Source organism: Globicephala melas, chromosome 1, assembly GCF_963455315.2.
Source record: "Globicephala melas chromosome 1, mGloMel1.2, whole genome shotgun sequence".
NCBI classification, from domain to species: domain Eukaryota; kingdom Metazoa; phylum Chordata; class Mammalia; order Artiodactyla; family Delphinidae; genus Globicephala; species Globicephala melas.
This window is the reverse complement of record NC_083314.1, coordinates 917595-940791: the sequence shown is the minus strand read 5'-3', so window position 1 is coordinate 940791 and position 23197 is coordinate 917595. Positions and strand designations below refer to the sequence as shown.

Genomic DNA, 23197 nt, shown 5'->3' with positions numbered 1-23197 from the left:
TTTAGTCTGCATGGTATAAGGTGTCTCAGCACCTCTGCCTTCTATTCCTTTTAGAAGGAAAATTAAAATGAGGGGAAAGGCTTAGGTAGAGCCATGTAGTAGATACCCTTGTGTGTTTTAGCTGACCTAGAGGAAGTGATTGATTCTCCCAGTTGGGAATAGTCTGTGGTGGGCTCAAAAGTGAATGAGGATAAGAAATCAGGAGGAGGAAGGTGGATTAGCCCGGCAGCCCCTTTTTTGGTACTGCCCACACCCAGCGCCCCATTTTTAATAGCTGCAGAGTATTCCTTTAGGGTGGTGGTCTCAGCGGGAAAATAGAATATAAACTGAATTTAACTCTCTCAAGGAAAGACCACCCCCCCATGGGCATTGATTCTGTGGGGCTGCCTTGGGAGCCTCGGGACTTGTTGCCGCTAGGTGTCCCTGCTGGTCACTGCCCCCCACCTGCAGTGGAAAGCCTGGGAGGCGGGTGGTGTGTGTGTGTTCCCGGGGCTGCCAGCCAGGCCCTGGGCTCATGTCGCCTCTGACCACTGCTCCTCCCCCCATGATTCTGGGGAGATGACGGCACGTCTGGCCACTGGTGCTCAGAGACTCGCCCCACGGTTGTAGGTCTGAAGACAGGGCTCGGTGCTGAAGGTCCACCAGGCCAGGATGTCCTGGATAGGCACAAAGGAGTGGTCTCTTGCCAGCAGCACAGTGGCCGGGCCTGCTCCCTAGGAAGCCTGTCTGCATCCAGTGCCAGAGTGATCCTCCAGCGAGGTCCTTTCCTCCTGCTCTCCTCTCGCTGGTTTTGGGGAGGACCGGGCCTCCTGCCTCAGCACTTGAGTCCTGAAGGAAAGGGTCGCGGCAGCATTTAGGGGGCTACTCCCGCCCCACAGACTTAGCGCTGTGGGCGAGAGCAGAGGCAGCCCTCGGCGCGCAGGCGCTTCCTCGTGCTTCCAGAGCGTTGTCACACACGTATCCCGTTTACCTCGACAGCTGGTTCCCACTAGACGTTTCCATTCTATCCTTGAGGAAGAGAGCTCAGAGACTACATCCGTTGTCAGGGCAGGAGGTGAAAAAGACCTGCTGGAGGCCCAGGGAACCGACAAAAAGTTTCTCTCTAGCTCCTCCTTTGTGTCTGTCTTTTTGGCCAAAGAGCTAGCTCCAGTATGGAAAGGGTGGGGCTACCTGTTTGCAAGGAGTTGGAGTTCAAGGTCAGACCATTGGAGAATAAGAGCCCTTGGCTGTTCTGACATCCTTCAGGTCCCCTGACCCTGAAGAACGGCGGCTAGGACACCAGGGCCTCGCCCAGGGCTTCACAGAGCTCTCAGTGGAGAGAAGCACACAGGCGGGAAAGGAAGCCGAGGAGCACACGCCCCTGACCTTCGAGCGCCGCTGCTTGGGGAGCACGGACCAGCCGGTGACTCAGGCAAGCACGATAAAGTGTAAAAGAGCGAGTGATGTCAAACTGGCCTCAGTGTCTAGTTTTAATAACATACCAGGTGAAATCTGGACACGGTAAAAGCAAAAGCATTAGGAAAGCAAAAGTGGGTGACTGTCCACCAGCTCTGTGCAGATTAACCCATCGGGTGGTTTATGGTGTACCCCAGGGCACTCTGTCCTCAGCCCTCCTTTGATGTAAGTGGCTGATGAGGGTTTTTTATGCCTTATCTTCCAGAAGAGGGTTTGAGGCCATTTACAGAAGAAATAGGTCCTAGACAAGGGCAGAGGGGGAGGTACTGATCCTATTCTCAGATAGGGTCCAAACGTCTCTACAAGCTGCAAAAAGTGGGCAGACTCTCTATGTAAGGTTTTCAGAGACGTGGATTGACAAGAGCATCCATGAAAAGAGCCAAGGATTCCAAAGCACCGCTGTTGCGCAGTCCTGTGCCAGTACTGAGTGTCTGTGATGCCAGGAGCTATTCACGCGTCTCTGCAAAACCCCAGTATACACGAAGGCTGGGGTCGCAGCACAGCGTCCAGAGCGTCACGTACAGCAACCTCGACCTTCCTGTGCCTGGCAGTGCGCCTGGAGTGCTCTGTCGCGTCTGGTGCCCAATGAGGACTCTTGACAGAGGAGGCCCATCTGCAAGGGGAAGGCCAGGTGGACGACCTGGATCGTGTGGAGGAAAGAAGCTGGAAGGGCTGGGGGACCTGGGCAGACAGGACATCGCTCTGGAAGGTTAAAGGCCTGTCCCGTGGAAGACACTAACCCGGCGGACCCGTGACCACTAAGGAGATGGTAACAGCCGATTCCTGGCTCCTCTGTTTCCATTGTGTTTCAGCAAACGTCAAGCCTCTCTCACATGCAAGGCCATCGCCGGGTGCAAGGGGCTTGGCCCCTTCCCCAAGGAGCCAGTCTAGTAGGGGACAGGAAACAGTGCGGTGGCTCTGGGGATGTTACGAGAGAAACTGGTTCTGGGTTGAGTGCCCACTGCCCGAAGGGAATGGCTGATGGCGATGGGGTAGGCTGCCCTTGCAGGGCGGCTGACAGCTGCTGCTGTTTCAGAAGGACAAAATGCAGGGCTGCTCTACGTGTCACCTGCTGGTCTCGTTTAGACCTTCTGCCGTGGATCCTTGACCGTGGCTCGGGGAGGAGGGTGTTAGGGGCAGTCGGAAGCCCACTTAGGACTTACAGGAGGCCCTCGGTTCTCCGTATTTGCGATTCAACCAACCAGGGACAGGGTGATCCTGTAGTAGTTACTGTTGGAAAAACCCACGTCTTAGCGGACCCGCCCCATGCAGACCCATGTTCAAGGGTCAGCTCTAACCTTACAGAGTAGGTGCTGTGTCCACCCCGTTTACAGGTGGATGAAACAGGCCCAGAGATGCACGATTACGAGGCTGAGACAAGCGACAACCTCCGGTCCTCGGTTTCTTTCTCTGTGAAACGGGGAACTGACACCTGCCTCAGGGCTGTGGTTACACATAAAGAGGACCGGCTTGAAGACCCTCGGGCTTGGGCGGGGGGCGTCTGCCCCTTGCCTCCCCACCCTGCAGTCGCAGTCGCAGGGAGCTGTGTTTGGCGGTCTCCCTGACTCACTGGGTTAGAGTGACTCAGTTTCACAGATGCTGCTGCTAAATTAGGGCCTTGGTGAGCCTTTGGGAAGACAGCTCTGTGAGGGTCCTGCTGTGGGTGCGGGGGACAGAAACGGAGGCGGCGGCGGCGGCGGCTCCTGCCTACCACCTGCTAAGCAGAGCTTTTCCATGTTGGTCTGCGTGACATTATAAAATATCGATGTATTAATCTACTTTCACTAGGTTTTTTTCTCTCCACTTATTCCAGGAACATAGCCGAGTTTTTGCACTTCCTTGCCTCAGCAGCTTTTGCACGGGGAAGGCAGAACTGTTTGAGGATAAGCTGCTTCTGGATCCTTGATGGAAAGGTTGCATCAACTGAGATTAGGCCCAGGGTCTTGGAGGAAGAGAGGGGGAGGGGTCCCAGAAGACAGGAAGGGAGCTTCTAGAAGTCCGCGGGCCCGTGAGTCGTGAGGACCCTGCCCTGATCCTGGCAGAGCACCAGGAGTTGTGAGGGCTGGACACGGGGCACCGGGGCTCCCCGGAAGGTCCCCGTGCCTGGGCCGCGTTAAGTCGAGGCCGCTGGAGTCGCAGGTCTCCCGAACTCACATCTGCAGAGCCCGCCCCCGTGTTTGCACTGTGTGAGGTCCTGGGACCTTTTTGGGATCCTGGCAGGGGGAGCAAACCATAGGGACAACAGACTGAACTCCCCACTAGCTGGCAGGATAGAGACTCAGTCTGATCTCATTCGACTGAAAGAAAGAAGCATGGCCTTCTTGCACCCCTGGTTCCCAGCCTGGCTCCCCTGCCTGACCGCGTGCTCACCGGCTGCGGTAGGAGGGCCAGTTCCGCCCAGGACCCGCCTGTGACCTGCCAGTGACCTCCAGCAAATCCTTTTTTCCGTTGAATAGAGAGAGAAGGACCAGAGTGCCACTGCCGGCTGACCTGCGGTTCTGGTGGGTCTGACTGAACCCTCGTCCGTTTACAGCGCGGAAGCCGAGGCCAGAGGGGATGGGCAGTTTCTCCAGTTCGCAGAGCCAGGAAGTGGCAGAGCAGGGCCCCTGCCCTGTCCGGTGGTTCGGAGCGGGGACTCTGCATCCTGCATCCTAACTCGGCTGTTCATCCCCTGGGGCCGCTTTGGACGAGCTGCTGAATCCCCAGCCGCCACCTCCCGGTCCGAGGAACGCCTCCTGCAGCGATTCTGACTGCGGGGCTGCCTCACCGCCGGTACCGTGGGGGCCATGATTAGTCTAATACTGAGCCCAGTGTCGTTCTCAGCACCTGGAGCTGCCCTCGCACAGCCGGTCTTGCCGAGGAAGACCGGCCGTTCGCATCTGCGCAGATGGTTCACGCGGGGTCAGGCTGAAAACAGACCCCAGGTGGGAAGGGTCAGTGAGCCCTTCCCCGGAGAGGGAGTGGGGACAGAGGAGAGCTGTCAGCGGAGCCTTCTTCCTCTCTTACCCTCAGTCCCAAAATAGCACTTGTCTGCCCCACCCTGCCCAGCTGGCAGGGCTGCAGGCTGAGTAAGGTGCCATTTAAAGACAACCTGGCTCTCCCCGTCTGCCCCGCTGGCCGGACCTGGACCTCTGCTGCTCCTACAGCCACCCAGGGCAGGCTGGCTACCCCTGCCTGCTTTCCTGAGACCCTGGCTGCCCAAGTTCTGCCTAGACTGTCCTGGGACTCTGCAAAGAAGCAGAAGCCCGGCATTCTGGGAGCGGAAACCCTCCAAAGGCAGTGACAAAAATCCCTCTAGAGAAGAGCGCTCCTTCCTACCTGGAGCTGGAGCAGCGGTGAGGCCCGTCCCCATTACCCCCCGCCCCCTGCACACACACACACATCCCTCCCCCACCAAGAGGACAAATACAGGAGGCAGCATTCCGTTTACAGCAAGAAAGAGTCAAGCTTGGGGCTTCCCTGGTGGCGCAGTGGTTAAGAATCCGCCTGCCAATGCAGGGGACACGGGTTCGAGCCCTGGTCCTGGAAGATCCCACATGCCGCGGAGCAACTAAGCCCGTGAGCCGCAACTACTGAGCCTGTGCTCGAGAGCCTGCGAGCCTGCACGCCACAACTACTGAGCCTGCGCTCTAGAGCCCGCGAGCCACAACTACTGAAGCCCGCTCACCTAGAGCCTGTGCTCCGCAACAAGAGAAGCCACCGCAATGAAAAGCCCGCGCACTGCAACGAAGACCCAGCGCACCCAAAAATAAATTAATTAAAAAAATAAGTCAAGCTAGACACCAGGAAAAACCTGATGAAGGAGAAATGTGTGTTTATCCTGGGGCAGAGGAGCCAGGAGACCCTGTTCCTTCAGTGCAATGAGATTACATCAGGCAGACAAAAGGGTGTAATGACCTCTCTGGAGGAGCTGGGTGGACAGAGGCCCGCGGGGTGGAGGAGGGCAGAGTGCCCGCAGGGCTCTCCTGAAGAAGAGCCTGACTGCCCAGAGGCGAGGGAAGGAGGGAAGGGAGTCACTCTGGTCTCAAGATGGCTCAGCTTGGACCATGGGCCAGGCGGTCGGGAGGGGCAGGAACCTCTGGAGTGGAGGCCCCAGGGCCCTGGGCCTGGGGAGGTAAGGGGGGCCTCGGGGTTGCCCAGGTCAGTCTGCTCTGATTTGAAGAGGAGCGTCAAGCAGTGGGGAGGAGGCCCTGGTCATTGCCCCACGGTGGGATGACTCAGCAGAGTACTGCCACAGCCCCGGGCCAAGCCCAAACTGGGTCACGGGCTTGCCCTGCCCTCCCCCCTCCCCCTCCCCGCTGCCCCTGCTTCCCACACAGAGTACTGCTGGGGATAAGTGCTGCGCACCGCACCAAGGTCTCCTCAAATACTGCTCTGGCCCGGCACGGAGCATTTTACACATGTTCAAGGAGAGGCAGGAGGTGAAATGGAAAGGCCTGGGCTTTGACGTCACAAAAGTCAATTCTAAATCCCAGCCCCACCGTGAGCTGGGAAAATTAACTTCCAACCCACGTTTCCTCATCTGTACAATGGGACAAACTTGAAACAGGAGGGAAGGGGGCAGGGCACAACCTTTGAAAGAATGGTTGACGTAGCCCGACGACATGACATAAACTGATTAGAGCCAAGTGGGTCCAAGATGGCGGACGAGTGGACTTCCACTAGACCGTGAGCCTCAGGATACGCTCACTGTAACACATCAGCAAGCTGAATGACACGCCCACAGGTGCCATGACAGTTCCAAGGCCGACCAGAAGGATCAAAAAGTGGGCGGTGGCCCAATTCCTGGAAATCCCCGCCCCTTCCTGAAATAGCTGGAATGCTCCTCCCCCTCATTAGCCTATGAAATTACCCACCCCTATTAAAGCTGACAGCCCTAGGCCCTGGTGCCTTTCTCGCCTTCTGAGATGGCCTGCTCTGTCTGTGGAGTGTGTTTCTCCTGAGGCCGCTCTCGCCTTCTGAGATGGCCCACTCTTTCTGTGGAGTGCGCTTCTCTCTAAATAAATCCACTTCTTACCTATCACTTTCTCACTGAATTCTTTCTGCAACGAGACATCAAGAACCTGAGCTTCATTAAGTTCTAAAACCAGGTGTGTGATCTCAGTTGGAAGACTGTGGGTTTTGGCCGGGTTTGAGTCCCAGCATGTGGGTTCAAGTCCCAATCTGAGGTGCATGGTTTCAAACTCACTTGCAGAGTTAGCTGTTAGTATTGCCATTATCATCACACTCAACGCACTCTGCCTCCTCAGGTCCAGGAAAGTGTCTGTCCCGCTCACTGGGGGCCGGGAGGCCAGCTTGTTGAGGGGACCATGCTCCCACGTGCTCTTGCCTGCAGAAGCTCTGGGGAAGCCCCTCCAGGCCTAAATATCTATCTGTACAACCACCTTCCAGGGCCCCCAGCTTTCCCACCCAAGCCTCTTCCTCACTCCCTCCCAGCCCGGAGGCCTGGCTCAGCACGTAGGTCCAGGTCGGTCACGGCCACAGGGCTGGCCTTAGCTCTGGGGCCTTAGCTCCCCGCCTTCAGGCTCCAGCATCCCCTGCTGAGAAGCGCCAGCCCTCCCATGGCTAGCTGTTCTCGCCTCTGGCCTGCCCGCGGCCCCTTCTTCACCCTCTGCCCTTGTCCAGTCACCTTCCATCCCCTGCACTGAAAAGTTTTCCTAGAATTTTGCAATTAGAAAATCACTGATGTCGGACTTCCCTGGTGGCGCAGTGGTTAAGAATCCGCCTGCCAATGCAGGGGACACGGGTTTGAGCCCTGGTGCGGGAAGATCCTGTGTGCCGCGGGGCAACTAAATCCGTGCGCCACAGTTACTGAGCCTGCGCGCCTAGAGCCCACGCTCCACAACAAGAGAAGCCACCGCAGTGAGAAGCCCGCGCGCAGCAACGAGCACCCAACGCAGCCAAAAAGTAAAAATTGAAAAAAAACAAAAATCACTGACGTAGCTGAGAGCTGGGTGTCCTGATGAGCAGGAACCAGGGGTGTAAACTTTGAGGAGAACTGCTTGGAGAAAAGCAGGAAAATAGCTAGAAAGGGATGAGTTTTGGGAAACATGAGGTTTTGTTTTGCTTTGCTTTATTTCGTTTTAATAGGAGAGATTTAAGATCTTGCTTCCTAAAGAAGGAAGAAATAAAGACACGGAAAGAAGGGATGCTGAAGAGGAGCTCCAACAAATGGGCTCTGAGAGCACGTCGGCGCGCAGCTGGGGCAGGAAAGAGACAGCCCTTCATCTGAGAGTCACTCAGCAACCACGGGGCAGCCCCCGCAGTGAGGGCTGGGGGGGTCACAGGGAGCACAGGGCCCTATGGTCCCCACACTCACAGAGCCTGTGGTCTGGGAATGGACACACCGTCAGGCGTGAGGACCTGGGAACTCTCTCCATACATCCGTCTCTGTGGCTTTTTTTTTTTTTTTTTTTTTTTTTTTGCCTTACGCGGGCCTCTCACTGTTGTGGCCTCTCCCGTTGCGGAGCACAGGCTCCGGATGCGCAGGCTCAGCGGCCATGGCTCACGGGCCCAGCCGCTCCGCGGCATGTGGGATCTTCCCGGACCGGGACACGAACCCGTGTCCCCTGTATCGGCAGGTGGATTCTCAACCACTGCGCCACCAGGGAAGCCCTCTGTGGCATTTTTCACGGCTTCTGCGTCAGGACAGATGTACGCTGCCCCCCGCCCCGCCCCCATCAGACTACCAGCCGCTTCCTGGGGCAGGAGCCGACCCTCTCCTCACTTCCACTCTCCTGGTGGGGTGCCAGCGCCCACAGGGGCCCAGGACGGGGCAGCACCTTCTTTGGCTGCCCTTACCTAACCTGTTTAGATTCTGTTGGGTCTTCCACGCCCAGGACACTGGAGAGACTGGCTGTCTGCTGTTGGGCATGGGAGCCAACTGGATTGCTGGACTGATGGACCCTTGTGATGAGAACTCAGACTTTAGCCTCTCGACAGCTTTCTCGTATAACTTACAGCCGTATTCGTTATATTGATCATGCTGTACATTACAGCCCTAGTGCTTAGTATCTTACAACTGGGAGTTTGTACCCTTTGACTCTTTTCATCCAACTCCCCCCTCCTCTGGTGGCCACAAATCCGATCTCTTTTTTCTATGAGTTTGTTTGGTTGTCTGTAATTGACCTACAACACTGTTAGTTCCTGTTCACAACATAGTGATTGAATATTTCTTTTTTTTTTAAGCATTATTTTATTATTATTATTTTTAAGTTAATTTATTTTTGGCTGCGTTGGGTCTTCGTTGCTGGGCACGGGCTTTCTCTAGTTGTGGCGAGCGGGGGCTACTCTTTGTTGCCGTGTGCGGACTTCTCATTGAGGTGGCCTCTCGTTGCAGAGCACGGGCTCTAGGCGCGTGGGCTTCAGTAGTTGCAGCACGCAGGCTTCAGTAGTTGTGGTTCATGGGCTTAGTTGCTCCACGGCATGTGGGATCTTCCCGGACCAGGGCTCGAACCCGTGTCCCCTACATTGGCAGGTGGATTCTTAACCACTGCGCCACCAGGGAAGTCCTGATTCAATATCTCTATACGTTCCAAGATGATCACCATGATAAGTCTAGTTACATCTGTTACCATACAAAGATATTACAGAGCTATTGACTATATTTCTCACACCATATTCCTCATCCCTGTGACTCTACTTTGTAACTTGAAGTTTGTGCCTCCTAATCTCCCTCACCTATTTCTTTCCTCTCCCCAAGCCCCCTCCCCTCTGGCAACCACCTGTTTGTCCTCTGCATCTATAACTCTGTTTTTGTTTTATGTTTGTTCATTTGTTTTGTTTTTTTAGATTCCACATATGGGATATCATACAGTATTTGTCTTTCTCTGACTTATTTAACTTAGGATAATACCCTCCAGGTCCAGCCATGTTGTTGTAAATGGCAAAATTCCATTCTTTTTTATGGCTGAGTAGTAGTCCATTGTAGGAGTACACCACATCTTCTATATCCATTCATCTGTCGATGGACACTTAGGTTGCTTCCATATCTTGGCTGTTGTGAATAATGCTGCAATGAACATAAGGATGCAGAAATCTTTTCAAATTAGTGTTTTCACTTTCTTCAGGTAAATACCCAGGAATGGAATTGCTGAATCGTATGGTAGTTCTATTTTTTATTTTTTGGAATCTCCATGCTGTTTTCGACAGTGGCCGCACCAATTTTCATTCCCACCAACAGTGTACAAGTGTTCCCTTTTCTCCACACCCTCACCAACAAATTTGTTATTTGTTGTATTTTTGATGACAGTCATTCTGACAGGTATGAGGTGACATCTCACTGTGGTTTTGAATTGTATTTCTCTGATGATTAATGATGTTGAGCATCTTTTCATGTACCTATTGGCCATCTGTATGTCTTCTTTGGAAAAATGTCTATTCAGGTCCTCTGCCCATTTTTTTAATCTATTTTTTTTAATGTTGAGTTGTATGAGCTCTTTGTATATTTTGGATTTTGACCCTTATCAGATATATCATTTGCAAATACCTTCTCCCACTCAGTAGGCAAAGCAAGCTGGATTTAGAATGCCTCTGCCACTTACTGGCTCTATTACCTTGAACAAACCCTTTAACACCCTTGAATCCTAGAAATCTCTGTCTGTAAAACGGACTGATACCACCAGTGAGCTTAGTTTCGCTCGTGGGATTCCGGGGAGCCCCAAATGAGGGGCCTGTCTGAGTGCCCTGAAGGATGCACACAGAGGAGCTAAGAGAAGCTTTGAATTTTTTCACAGCTTGGTCCCCTGCATGTTCCTGGTCAGGGAGCCCCTGGAGCAGGGGCACAGCTAGCAATACTCAGTACAAATTTGCAAGGAGACTGATGACTCCCTATGGGAGTGGGGGGCAGGGCCTCCCTATGCTCTCTGGCTACCGCAGTATCTCTGCGGGGCTGCTTTGTGACGAAAGGGGTTTTCACTGTCAAGGGTGTCGGACTGGATGGTCCCCAGGTGGCCCCAGCTGCCTGCCATCCGGACTGGTGAGGCCACAGGCTGGCGCATGCCAGGGCTGTCCACTCGGAGGGGGAAGGGGCCACTCAGGGAGCCAGCGCAGCTGGCAGGGTCCAGGCCTGTGGGCCCGGCGGGGACAAAGCTGCTCTGAGCTGCCTCTCAATGGGCGCCTGTGTTCTGGTGGGGGCGGGGTGACCCCCGCCTCCTCGCTCTCCTCTCGCCGCCGCAGGATGTCCCGGGCTGGACTGGGGCAGAGGAGGTCCCGCACAGGGAAGGTCAGGGTTGGCCGCTGCGCCTGAGCACTCGGAGGTGGCACCAGGATCCGGGCTTCCGGGGGCCGGGACGCCGATTGGGCCGAGGCAGGGGGCGGGCCCGGCCGGCCGCAGCGCCCGGCAGCCACTGGTCCCGGGGGGGACTTGGAAGGAGGAGCCCGCTCGGGGCGTGTCCTGGGCGTGTCCTGGGCGGAGCCCGGACGGGCGGGGCGCGGGGGCAGGGTCAGCGCAGACCGGCCGAGCCCCGCCCAGAGTAGGCGGAGAGGAGCCGGCGGGCGCGCTGGCCCCGCGGAGCTGGGCGGCCGGCGTCGTCCTGCGCGCCCCGCGCCGCTCCCCGCGCCCCGCCATGCCGCCCGCCGGGCTCCGCGGGGCCGCGCCGCTCGCCGCGATCGCGCTCCTGGTGCTGGGGGCTCCCCTGGGTAAGAGCCGGGGGCCGGGGGCGCGGGAGAGGTCTCTGCGCGCGGTCCCGGAGACCCTGGGAGAGCCCGCGCCCCGGAGACCCTGGGGGAGTCCGCGCCCCGGCGTTGCGGGGTCCGCGGGAGGGGAGGGCGGCGGGTGCCGGGCGTGGGGCCGACCCCAGGGGCCGCTCCGGGCAGAGGCCTCTGGGCGCAGGGACCAGGGTGGAGCTCCGGGGAGTGGGAGTGGGGCTGGGCGGCCACTGGGTACCCCCGTCCGTGCCCGCAGCGCTGGCCGGCGAGGACTGCCTGTGGTACCTGGACCGGAATGGCTCCTGGCATCCGGGCTTCAACTGCGAGTTCTTCACCTTCTGCTGCGGGACCTGCTACCATCGGTACTGCTGCCGGGACCTGACCTTGCTTATCACCGAGAGGCAGCAGAAGCACTGCCTGGCCTTCAGGTGGGCTCCGGCCCCTTCCCTCCTTGTCCGCCTCCACATTCTTCGCCCACACCCAGGGCTCCGGCTTGGGCACGAAGCGGGGCTGTAGCGCCGGGGCTGGGGAGTTCCAGGAGGGGCCGGCTAGTTACCGTCATGTGGTCACCGCTGGCTGGGCCGAGCCCTCCCCTCGCTCCGGGCCTGCGCACCCGGGCGCAGTGGAGCTCTGGCCGGGAGGTGGGAGACGGGGTCTGATTCCCAGGTCTTCTGCTCACCAGCTGCATGATCTTGGGGAGGACGTGCCCGGGTGGGTCACTGTTTCCTCTCCATGAAAAGGGGGGGACACAATGAGTGGTTTTCAAACTTCTTATTGGAGGGGACGCTGACATATAGAACAGGTATAGGAGGACTGTGATTAAAGAGGGATCTGAGAAAACAGCTCTGGATCACTTCCCAGGGGGCTTTCAGGGCTCCCGTGCTGGAGTCTAACCAGTTAGGTCATGGACGGGGGCACACACTCCACATCTCCGCCGGCCACTCTCTGACCAGCAGGCTGCCTGGCCTTCCGGGAAGTGTGGTCCCCTAAGATCTACCCACACCAGTCGGGCACAGCCCCACCAGGAGACCCACATCTCGGTTTGTGGTGGCTCCCTGCTGGCCAGGGGTCCGAGCCCAGTGTTACTGTCGGCGTGGTGAGGATCCCGCCCTTGAGGTTGGAAGGTGAGGGGACCTGTTCTTTGTCTAAGTCCCAAGACCATAGCGGGCATCGCCTCCGCCGTGATCCTCTTCGTGGCCGTGGTCGCCACCACCATCTGCTGCTTCCTCTGTTCCTGCTGCTACCTGTACCGCCGGCGCCAGCAGCTGCAGAGCCCATTTGAAGGTGCGTCCACGTGGGACGGGCCAGGGGAGCCTGAGCCGGGCCAGGCTGAGACCCACGGTGGGCACCAGAGGTCAAGGGGGTGAGGTTGTGCAGCAGCGTGTGCTTCCAGACACACACTTGCCAGCATGTAACCCCGGAAACAGGAGCGTTCAGGGGCCTGTGTGAACGCTGGACTGGTATGCACGAATGCGCCTGCACCGCTTGCCGGCATGCGCGTGTGTGCCCTGGGCTTGTGCGTGCTCTTGGCTCGTAGGAAGCACTTGGGGTGGGGCCTGGCGCGTGAACATCATCGGTGCGCTCCGTGCGTGCTCGAGGACGTGTGCCTGACTTGGCGTGTGACTGGTGGGCGTGGGAACGGTGACTCCCGCCCGGGGGGGGGGGGAATCAGTGTGGGGGGACCCCCGTTGGGGGCAGCTCTGCTAGGCTGCAAGAGTCCAGCCCCACAGCGGCCATCTCCTTGCCCAGGTAAGACGTTCCCCAGGCCGTGCTCTCTGGCCCAGGAGGTCTCTGAAACCCCCTGAGGGAGCAAACTGCTGAACCCAGACTGACCAGCGGGGACCACCCGCAGGCTCCCTGCTGGACTCGGCCGAGCAGGGTCTGGGAGCAGAGGCGGCAGGGCCTCCTGGGCCGGAGGAGGTGGCTTCCCATGGAGGCAGGGCTCTGAATACTGGTCCTTGGCCCCCAACTAGGCCAGGAGATCCCAATGACAGGCATCCCAGTGCAGCCGGTGTACCCGTACCCCCAGGACCCCAAAGCTGGCCCTGCAGCCCCACAGCCTGGCTTCATGTACCCACCTAGTGGTCCTGCACCCCAGTATCCACTCTACCCGGCGGGGCCCCCTGTCTACAATCCTGCAGGTAAGTGAGCCCTTTGCTCCCACCTGCCCGCCCCCGCCCCCTCACAACCCGAGTCCTTCTCCCAGACCTCCAGGCTGCCTCGGCCCCGTGGGTCCTGCGTGGCCCTGCGGTCAGGGGCTCCCTTGCGCCCTCCCGTGCCGCCGTGACCCTCACCCTGTCTCCTTGGCTTGCAGCTCCTCCCCCATATATGCCACCTCAGCCCTCCTACCCGGGAGCCTGAGCAACCAGCTGCGTCTCTGCCGTCCCTCAGGGATGCCCCCTCCTGAACCTTCATGCGGCCCGGGGGTGGGCAGGGTCCTCTGCTTGCCAGGCCCCAGACCAAGCCACGCCCTGAGACCTTCTGGGAGCAGAGCCCCAGGGAGAGCAACAGGAGCTGAGCTGGAACTTGGCCGTGAATGAGGGGTGGGTGGGGAGGGCCTGGGATGCGTGGACTATTTTTATCCGGGGCGGGGGAAGGACAGGAAAGCCTGGGTCACAGCCCCTGCTTTCTTTTAGTCCCTTCTCCTCCCAGGACGCCAGCCGGAAGGCTGGGCCGCTCCTGTTTGCCTGCCGTGGGCTGAGGGGGCTCCACCGGCCGTGGGCAGAAGCCCTCCTGCTGGCGCCCCCACGGGCCGTGCCCCGGCTGCTGGATTAAAGCTGTAATGACATGTCATGTGGGTTGTGTCATTGGGCCATGCACAACTTCCTGGCTCTGCCGGCAGCCCCACAGACCCGAAGCAGGGGAGGGCGGGTGCCAGGGCTGGAGCACAGGCAGAAGCCCCCAGGCTGAGGGCTCCTCGGGCTGGTTCCCAGAGCCGGGGAGGCGAATCTTGCCACTGCGGGGAAGAGGGTGCTCGTTGGTTGGTTACAGATTCCCCACGAGGGGCCGGCGAGTGAGGCACCACCGCCACACAAGGGCCCCTGCCCCCATTCAGTACACTTGGCACACTCGGGCCCCGCCCCCATCGAACCTGGGTGTGTCTGTGTCTCCCGAGGTTGCCAGGTCTCAGCTTCCTCATCTGTAGACTGCAGATGCTGCCTCGGGGCTGTCCTGAGGGTGAACCGTGTACAGGAAGCTTGGTCAGGTCTGCCCTTCTCCATCAGAGGAGGCAGCCTGGGCAGGTGCCGTCAGCTGCCTTGGAGCACCAGGGGAGCCCAAGGCACGAGGCCCCCAGGCCCAATTCTGTGTCTCTACTGGGCCAGGCAGGTCCCCTCCCCCGCCCCCCTGACCTCACCTCCCGAAGACGTAGGCCAGTTTTTAATTCAAGTGGGAAAAGTGCCAACTCAGCTTGGGAAGCCACCCAATCCGCCATCTCCCCCTTACCAAGCCCCTCGGCTCAGCCCCTTCCCCTCCATCCGCGGTCCTCCAGCCCCACTGCAACCTGCTTGCCCTTCAGTTTCCTCAGGCCTCTGCGCCCCGGCAGCCTCGTCTGGATGGCCATTGTGCTAACCATGCCCGGGGCCCACTGGAGGCTCTCGTCACACAGCCCAGGCGGGGAGCTCCTGGGCCAGCCGCTTTGGGGCCAGGGTCAGACCTCTGTCCCTGGACCTGACCCAGATGGAGGGGAAGCTAGGGCTGCTGGGGCCAGAGCTGGGACCACAACTGCAAGTCCACCTTTTCCTTGAGGATGGGGCAGAGAGGCGGGAGGGGCCGCGAGTGTCCTGGCTTCCGGTCGCAGGTTCTGCCGTCACACGCTGGGAGAGGCGGTCACCAGGTCACTCCAAGGTTCGGACCGTCCTCCTCTCTCCTGAAGCTGGGAGGTGGAGGAGGTTTGCAGGATAAGATTTCTGAGTTTCCCTAAGAAATGACGTGCAAATGAAGCAAGGCCGTGCTGGTCAGAACTAATTATCCTTATGTCAACAGCCTGGGGCCAATTAAAAATTGCTCTGTAGTCTGGGAGGGGAGTCAAGTTTATCCCAGTCAGAGCTGCCTCCCGGGACGCTGCCCCCAACACTTCCAGTCAATTAACTCTACAGAGAATTCTCAGAGAAGGGGAGACCGTGACAAGAGTGCAGCTTCCACACGTGGGGAGCAGAGAGGAGGGCCCCGTCACGTTCTCTAGTTTTTAAAACAAGACAGCACCCTGTCTCCAAAAGTGCCACGTCCTCTGTGGCCCAGCTCCTCACCCGGGGACGGGGCACGGCTGCCCCTGCACCAGCACCCCGGAAAACCGGCAGACACCCTACAACGTGGGGGGTGGGGTGGGGGTGGGAGGAGCCGTGATCCTCAGGGATCGAGCGAAAGTGCGGTCCTGCTAGCCTGGGAGGGACCGGCGGGGACCCTGAGGGGAGGTCTGGGAAGCCGAGATGGGGAAAGGTGGCATCTTACACGAAGCCCGCCGGCCTGCACTGTGGGCGCAGGGGGAATGCTGTGGTTCTGGGCAAAGCCCAGCGCAGGCAGACAGGGAGAGGGCTAGGGCCCAGGTACTTGGAATACAGTCAGGCCAGGAGCCAGAGGTCAGCAGGAAAGGGGAGCGCCGGTGGGGCAAGGGGAAAGCTGGAGGGCGGGTGGGATAAAGGAGGGGGTGAGGGCTGCAGAAGGGGGCCGAGGGGTGGGGGGAAGGTGCGTGGCCAGGTAGGGCAGGTAGAGCACGGGCAAGGCGGCTGAGGGGGACCCTCCCCAGGCCAGCAGCCTGTCCCCCTACCCCGCCCTCCCCAGCAGGCAGCTGGCACACGCCTAGCCAGGCTGGGTGATCTTGGTGGGTGACCCGTGTTCGGATCTTATGCTCCTTACAGAAGCCACCTGAGTGGCCTTGGTCCTGATGCCCGGCCTGGGCCTCCTACGACAGGAAGTGGGCCGAATAGCCCTGCAGGCCCGGTGCCTCCAGGGCCTGGGCCCCAGCTTGTACACACAGCCCCCAGGCCCGGCGAGGGGACAGGGAGGGGATGGGGGAGGGGGGCACTTTTCCTGCGGGCAGGGCCTGGGGCCAGAGTCTCAGATGGACCCCTGGACGGGGTGGGGGAGAGAGTGCGGCGGCCGGAGGGCCCTGGGGGAGCCTCCTGGCCCAAGTCGGCAGGAAACCTGGGTTTGACTACGGATCCATCAGCTGTCAGGTCGTTTGCCCCGCCTTGCAACCCCTCCCCTCAATTCAGCTGATCCCAGAGCACCCGCGCCCCGAGGACTCTCCCGATCGCCCCCCCCTACCCCGACCCCAGGCCTCCCAGCAGTTGGGCCTCGCCAGGTCCAGCTGTCCACCCTCCGGGCTCGGAACGCTGCGCGGCAGAAGGCCCGGAGCCGCGCTGTCCGCCAGGTGGCGCTACGCCCCCACCCCAGGCTCGGAGGGGATGACGTCATCGGCCTGCGGAGGCCACAGCGGAGCGGAGAGGGGGGAGGGGGAGGGCGGTGCCCCTGGCGGCCCAGGAACAGCAGAAGCTGATTTTCTGTCGGCTAATCTTGAGTTAAGTGTGTCACGCCCTAAAGCGACGGGTCCAGCTGGAGCTCTAGGATCTGGACCCTGGCGGGCGGGGTCGCTTAGGCCACCTGAGCCCCTTCACCTGCCCTTGTCGGTGCCGGGAGGGGGCGTCACCAGGAGCAGCTCGGGGCGGAGCTCGGGATCCTGATGAGCTGAGTGGTCGCGGCCCGTGTCACACTCTCTGGGCCAGGCTTTGTCTGCGACGCGGAGGTGACGTTGGTCCGGCTCACAGAGCTGCAGCCTCGGCCCGCAGACTTGCTGCGCTTAGCTTGGGGGCGGCAGTGTGTCCCCCTCCGGCCCGGCCTTGGTTGGGTTTCTGGGGGACAGGCGCGTGGGGGGGGGGAGGGGGAAGGGTGCGCCCTGGGATCTGAGCTCTCTGCTTCCGGGACCAGGCTGCGCTCTGTTTCTGGCCAGACCTAGCTCAGGGGTCCCGCTTCGGCGCAGGGACGCCCCACCTCCGCCCTGCAGACGGCAAGCTGCAAGAAAGCCTACATCTGACCCACACCCAGGTGGCAGTTCCACAGCGACAGGGGTACAGCTCTTTTAGCCGATCACACCAGAGAGATGCCTTTGCCTTTGCTATATCGGGGATGGAGGGCGTGGGGGCACCCACGGTGCGGGCACTGCTCCCCAGTGGCCTGGGGCTGCTGGGAGGAGATGGCTGGAGCCCGCGGTTAGGAAGAGTCGCAAAGGAGCATCCAGAACGCGCCTAACATAGTCATCCCGGCGCCCTGCGCTGCCCTCTGCCTGCCACCCCGACGGCGGCTCTGCCCAATGACCCCAGGGCCTGGACGGCGGGTCAGCGGGAGCCCCCCCCCCCCGAGTCTTTCCCTCATGCTCTGCTTTCTGCGGATGGGAGCTTGTGTGTGGCAACCTGGGGAGGCATGGCAGGGAACCTGAGTTTCTGGAGCCCTCCAGGGAGCCCAGGTGAGTATCGGGACCCTCGGGACAGCACAGAGGTGAGCACAGCCAAGCACAGCTAAAGGCTCGTATATATTATCAAAATCTTATGGAAAAACAGATACACAGCTATTTATACAGCAGCAGGTGGGTGTGAGGCAATGTCTGCTTTGGCATCAAACCTTCAGGTCCAGCTGCTGTCTGTCCTCTCCTCATGTCTGGAGCCCACTCCCCCCAGGCTCGCGGCCCCTGCCGTGTACTCTGATTAGCTGGGAGGGGCTTGGGGGTGTCCTCAGCCCCTCCTCCCTCTTCCCTGGGCCCTTGGCCCTCCAGTCTTCCAGGCTTGCCCCACACAGAGAGCCAGCAGCCCAGCGGCCTTGCCCCAAGGGCTCCTCAGAGGCCTGAATCCTGGCCCTAGCGGGGCAGTGGGGCCGGGCGGGTCACGTGGTCCCTGGGAGACATCGTTCCTGGATCCTAGGACTTTGGCAGCTTGCCAGCCGCATGGGCCCCAGGCGTGCCGTCTTCTCAGTCACGTGCTGAAAGGACTCTTCTTGTCCAGAAACCTCAGCTCCAGGTATGAGACATTTGTGGAGAGCCTCAGAGACAAGAAAAGGAAAGCAAGGAGAGAAGGCATCCTTCCCGGAGCTGGCCCAGGCCTCCAGCTCTCCCACGGCAGGGCAGGGACGTCCAGGGCAGGTCAGCCGGCGTGGCGGGCGGGGTCTGTGCGGCCCTGGGAAGCGGGGCCTGGGCAGGCGTGGCGTCGCGGATGGTGCCTGCAGCCCGGTCCTACTGCAGCAGCTTGGGCACCTCCACCTGTCCGGGCAGAGCAGAGCCGGTTTAGAGGAGGGAACCCAGCGGGGGCCTCTGGAATCCCTCTCACTTCCTTTCCTGCTGGGCTCACAAAGAGATGAAGTGTGGACAGAGGGAGCCCTTCCCCTTTTCTGTGAAAACCGGATGTCATCGAATGACCCTGGCGTTACAGTCGAGGTTGTGCAGTGTCTCAGGAGTGACCGTGTAGGGGTGGGGACAGCCGGGCAGAGGACCGAGACGCTACCACCCAGGGAGGCCGAGCCTTGAGAAGCAGGGTCTCCAGGGACGGAGTGCTTCCCAAAGACCTTTGGGATAAACTGACCTGTAGGACTTGGCTGGTCCTGAGAGGGAATTAGGAAAACAAAGACCATTTGGGTTTGGGGAATGGGGGGAGGGAGGAAGGGTCTGAAGCTTCTTCTCCATTTCTGGGAGAAACGGGTTTCACTGCTGGGTGAGGGGCTAAAGGGGGCCACCCCAGAGGAAGGCCAGACTCCGTCGCGGGCAAGGCGGGGCGGCCAGCCTGGGGCAGAGGGCGGTGGGATGAGCCAGCCCCCTCCCGGCCCCGCGCTGCTTGGCGCGGCGGCTGAGCGCACCCACTCACCTTCTTGAGCTGCTTCAGGTTGCTAGAGCGGATGGCGGCCAGCAGCTGGTCCCGGGAGTTCTTCTCCTGGGCGGGGAGGACCTTGTCGCCCATCTTCCGCTGGGTGGCCGGCGAGAGCGAGTTCTTCAGGTTCTCCATGAGGAGCGGCGGGGCCAGGGGCGGCGGCGGGGGCGGGGGCGCGGCCGGGGCGCCCCCTTTCCCCGGGGAGGTCCTGGGAGCGGCCCTGGGGGATGACTGCGGGGAGGACCTGGGGGAGCCCCGGGTGGGGGCCCCGGCGCGGGGCACCTCCAGCAGCGCCTCGGCCCCGCGGGCCTCCCGCTCCTGCCGGCGCTCCTGCAGCCGCTTCTGCCGCTGCCGGTCCATGTTGCGGCTGAGCAGGCTGGTGACGGTCATGCGGGGCCCGGCCAGCTCGAAGTGGTAGCCCAGCTTGAGCAGCGTGGTGTTCTCCTTGAGCAGCTTGGCCATCTCCATCTCGGTCTTGCCGCCGCAGATGTGGCGCTGATTGTGGAAGCGGAGCTCGGTCAGCGAGCTGTTCTGCAGGAGGGCCCGGAAGATGGCCAGGATGCCCTTGCCGGTGATGCGGTTGGAGTCCAGGTTCAGGCTGGTGATGGTCTTGTTGGCCTTCAGCATGATGGCGATGGCGAACGCCACGTGGTCGTCCGCCCGCGTGTTGGCCAAGGCGAAGACCTTGACGGCCGTGTTGAACTCCAGCGCCTCGGCGAAGCGCACCAGGATCTCGGTGGTGATGCAGTCCGAGTTGTTCACGTTGAGCTCGGTCACCTCCGGGTCGTTGCTCTTCACCCGCTCCAGGGGCTCGTCAAAGACGCTGGGGGCCGCCTCCTCCTCAGCCTGGGCGGGCCCGTCGGCGGGCTCGGTGCGGTCTCCAGGGGCTGATCTCTCTGGCGCCGGGCTCTTGGGCTCTTCGCGGGGGGCCTCTGCACGGCGGGGCTCCTCTTTTCTGGCCTTCTCGTCCTCCGGCCTGGCACCCCTGTCCCTGCTCCCTCTCTCCACCTCCTGGCCCTCCTTCCGGGCGTCCGTGTCCTTCCTCTGCCCCTTCACCTTCTCGGTCCCCTCTCTCTGGCTTGCTTCCTTCTTCTCCTCTACCTTCTTCCCCTCTCCCTTCTTCCCCTTGTCTCCGCTCGCACTGCCCTGCTTCTCCTCGTCCTTCCTGGGGGCTGCCGTCCCCTCCTGCGCCCGCCCCTCCTTCCCGGCCTCCTTCTTGTCCACCGCGGCCCTGACCCGGCCCTTCTCGAGGCCCCTGATGAGCTTCTCCTCCTTGGGCCTCTCTGAGCCTTTGCTTTCAGCTTCGTCCTTGTCTCTTGAGAAGCTTTTCTTCAAACCGCCCCTCTTTGGCTCCTTCCCCAGGTCTGAGTCCCGTCTGGGGCCCAGGGGCTTTTTGCTGGCATCTCTGCCCCTTTCCTCTCCCTTCTTGGCATCTGTCTTGGTCTCCACTTGCTTGTCCTCCTAAGAATTCAGGAAAGAAAAATAAACATGAAGAGCTGGCTACGGAGGCAGAGGAATGAGCCTGGGGACAGCGTGGGGTCACGTATGGAGCCGCCTGGAGCCCCCGGACAGCCTCCGTTGAGGCCGCCGTGCGGGGGCCTGGGGTCACACGCAGAGACCGAGCTGACATCGGACTCACAGAACGTCAGGGTCGTGAGGCCCCGAAGGGAATTCCTGGGCAGCTGTGGCCCTTCCTCCCCAGAGGCTCTCAGACCCTGAAGCGCCCCCCTCTGTCGTGGGTGACCGGGAAGGTGGACCCTGCTGAGCCTCGCTGGACCATCCCTAGAACTGGTCGTGTCTTTGTTTAAAATTTTAGATTTTTGTCCATATTGCGTTCTTCGTGTTAAATTTGATTTTTTACAGTATTCGTTACAACATTAGTTGTCTTGATCTCTGGGCTGCTGGGCTCCCCTTGCTTCCTGTGCTCCGGGCGGGAGCCTCAGGGCCTTGCCCTGGCTCCCAGCAGTAGGTCAGTGATTCTCAGATCCTGGGGTTTTTACCGCCGAGACCTTTTCAGAGGAAACAAAGGTTGGAGGGACCCACAAAGGACTGCTTGTGTTTTATTTCATCAGTTAGGAGTATTTGTAAATTCTGTCTACCATCCTCATCTCGTCGAAATAAGGAGTCAACAATAACGAAGGAAGGTAGACGTAACAGAATAAAGGACATACCTTTGCATCAAATATACGTGGCTTTTTGAAAAGTCCACATGAATTCCCTTATTTTTTAGTAAGCACTTTGCTCAGGCCCAGCCCTCTCTGTGAGGAGCCTGGGACCCGCCAGGTCAGCTGGCCTCGGGAGAGCTGGACCCACGCTGCAGCGGCGGGGGCCGTGGCCAGCATGCTGCGTTGAGCTAGAGGCTGGAGCGTGAATCCCGCACCTTATTCTGAGAGCCACGGGAGCAGCTGAATCGCCTAAGATGAGATATTAGATTTAACCCTGTCCAACTGTGACAGACCCCAGGGCAGCCGGGCCCCCGGGGACGCCCCGATGTCCTTCTGAAGGTTCTTAAAAGGAGGAGGCTGTGGCCCGAGTGGTGGGAGGTGTTCTGTCTCTCAGGAGCCAGGTGGCTGTGGGGACAGAAGCCCACTCGGCCCACGTGGCCCTTCCTCACGTGTGTCCCGGAGGGAGTGGGGTGCCGGTTGGCCCTATGGAAACAGCGTGCACCTGGACCACAAACACGTGCCCTCGGGGACCAGCCCCAGGGCTCATTTAGCTCCGCTGCCAGAATGCCATGAGGCAGCCACGGGGCACGGGGCCTGGTGAGCCAGGGCCTTGCAAGGCACCACTTCCCCCTCCTGCCTCGCAGGCCCAGCTCGGGACTCGTGGGGCACAGAGCCCTCTCCCACTCACTCCAGCTCCCAGAACCGGGGTGACCCTTCAGAGCACCTTCCAGGGCTGGGCCAGGAGGGGTGGCGACCGTGCCTTGATTCGAAAGGGAGAGAGGAACTTGCAGATACGAGGCCAGCGAGGGGCCCGGTGGCTCAGCCCTTTTAGGACGTTTGTAAGAACCCACCCACCGTCTGGCCAGGGAGCCCCCCTCCCCCCGGGTTCAGAGTGGTTCCATCACAGATGCCGTCCCCTCGAGGAGCTGCGGGGGAGCTGGGGCCGTGGCCCATCCCCCAGACGGAGGTCAGGCGCCCGGCCGTGCCCACGGCATACGGTCCCGCTGCCCTCTGCAGAGCTCCCATGCCGCTCGCAGGCCTGGCTTGGAGGGAAACTGGGGATCCAGAGGGATGATAGCTTAGCCAGCTTCAGCCAGCGTTCGCGAGAACCCGACTTCAGACCTGTCTCACTGGCGCCCCCGTGGGGCGGGGGGGGGGATGGGCAAAGGCACCACCCCCTGCTGCCCGCAGAACCTGCACGGCCCGCACCCAGCCTCTCAGGACTGTTTTCCAACATCCTAGCCCTCTCTCTGCCCCCGCGTTGTCTTCACCGGGATTCTCCCCCGACCTCACGCGCTCCCCGCACCGGCTCCTAGTGGGCTGGGATGGGCCACGTGTCTGCTCTACAGGGGGGGCGCCATCCCTTTAAAAAGAACCTAATGAAAAACAGGCCGGGGGTGGGGGCGTGCGGGGTGGCGCTGAGTAATCATCGTTGCCTCCAAATAGCCAGGAATGAGTGGGGCTGGGGCCGAGAGCTCAGACGTTGCCTTAAAAGGAGAAGCAGCCCAGCGTCGTCCCAGGGCCGGGCTTCCGCGGAGCCGAGCTTCTCGGCACAGAGCACGCTGCCTCCTTGCTTGCGTGACGCGGACGCCAGGCCGACTTCTGCTGCTGGAACTGGGGCTGCATCCTGGTGACCTCTGGGGGTGACTCTGTGTTCCTGTCTCTAGGCCCCTCGACGAAGAGGGTTTAGGTCGAGTTGAACTAGGGACCTCCATGGAGCAAAGGTCTGAGGCCTCTGGATGAGACTAAGCAGAGTTACCCTCTTCCTTTGGGAAAAGCTTTCGGGTCAGGGCGCCCACAGGCGTGGTTAGGGACTTCCTCGTGGACGCAGGGGAGTGGAAAGGGTGACCTTGGAAAATCTCTAAGGACCTGTGACAGTGGCAGGGACCTGCCGTGAGTCCAGGGTCAGGGTCAGGGGAGGAAGCAGCTCCTGGCCCCCAGCTCCTCCAGGCCTTTTGGCCTCATGACTTTGCTCTGTACCTTCACGCGGTCAGGACCCAGGTGACGCGTCTTTGGCGGGTGTGGACGGCAGGATGCAGTGTCTTTCCCCACCTTGGGCCTTGCACCACTTCCCCGGGAAGT

At 60.4% G+C, this 23197-nt stretch overlaps 2 protein-coding genes across 2 annotated transcripts in view; one reads left to right on the top strand and one right to left on the bottom strand.

Moving 5' to 3' along the window:
- Positions 1-10934: 10934 nt before the first annotated feature.
- Positions 10935-13896, top strand: SHISA4 (shisa family member 4). Its single transcript, XM_030844330.3, has 5 exons — positions 10935-11094; positions 11360-11531; positions 12254-12387; positions 13077-13244; positions 13418-13896. The coding sequence occupies exons 1-5, from the start codon at positions 11022-11024 to the stop codon at positions 13462-13464; spliced, it is 594 nt and encodes a 197-aa protein (XP_030700190.1). The 5' UTR covers positions 10935-11021; the 3' UTR covers positions 13465-13896.
- A 3604-nt stretch (positions 13897-17500) lies between these two features.
- Positions 17501-23197, bottom strand: part of LMOD1 (leiomodin 1) — a 32562-nt gene continuing 26865 nt past the window's right edge. Inside the window, exons 2-3 of the mRNA XM_070046900.1 lie at positions 18948-20411; positions 17501-18349 (exon numbers count right to left, since the gene is read on the bottom strand). Of these exons, the coding sequence (XP_069903001.1) occupies positions 18323-18349; positions 18948-20411 (1491 nt within the window). The 3' untranslated portion in view covers positions 17501-18322. The remainder of the gene's footprint in view (positions 18350-18947; positions 20412-23197) is intronic.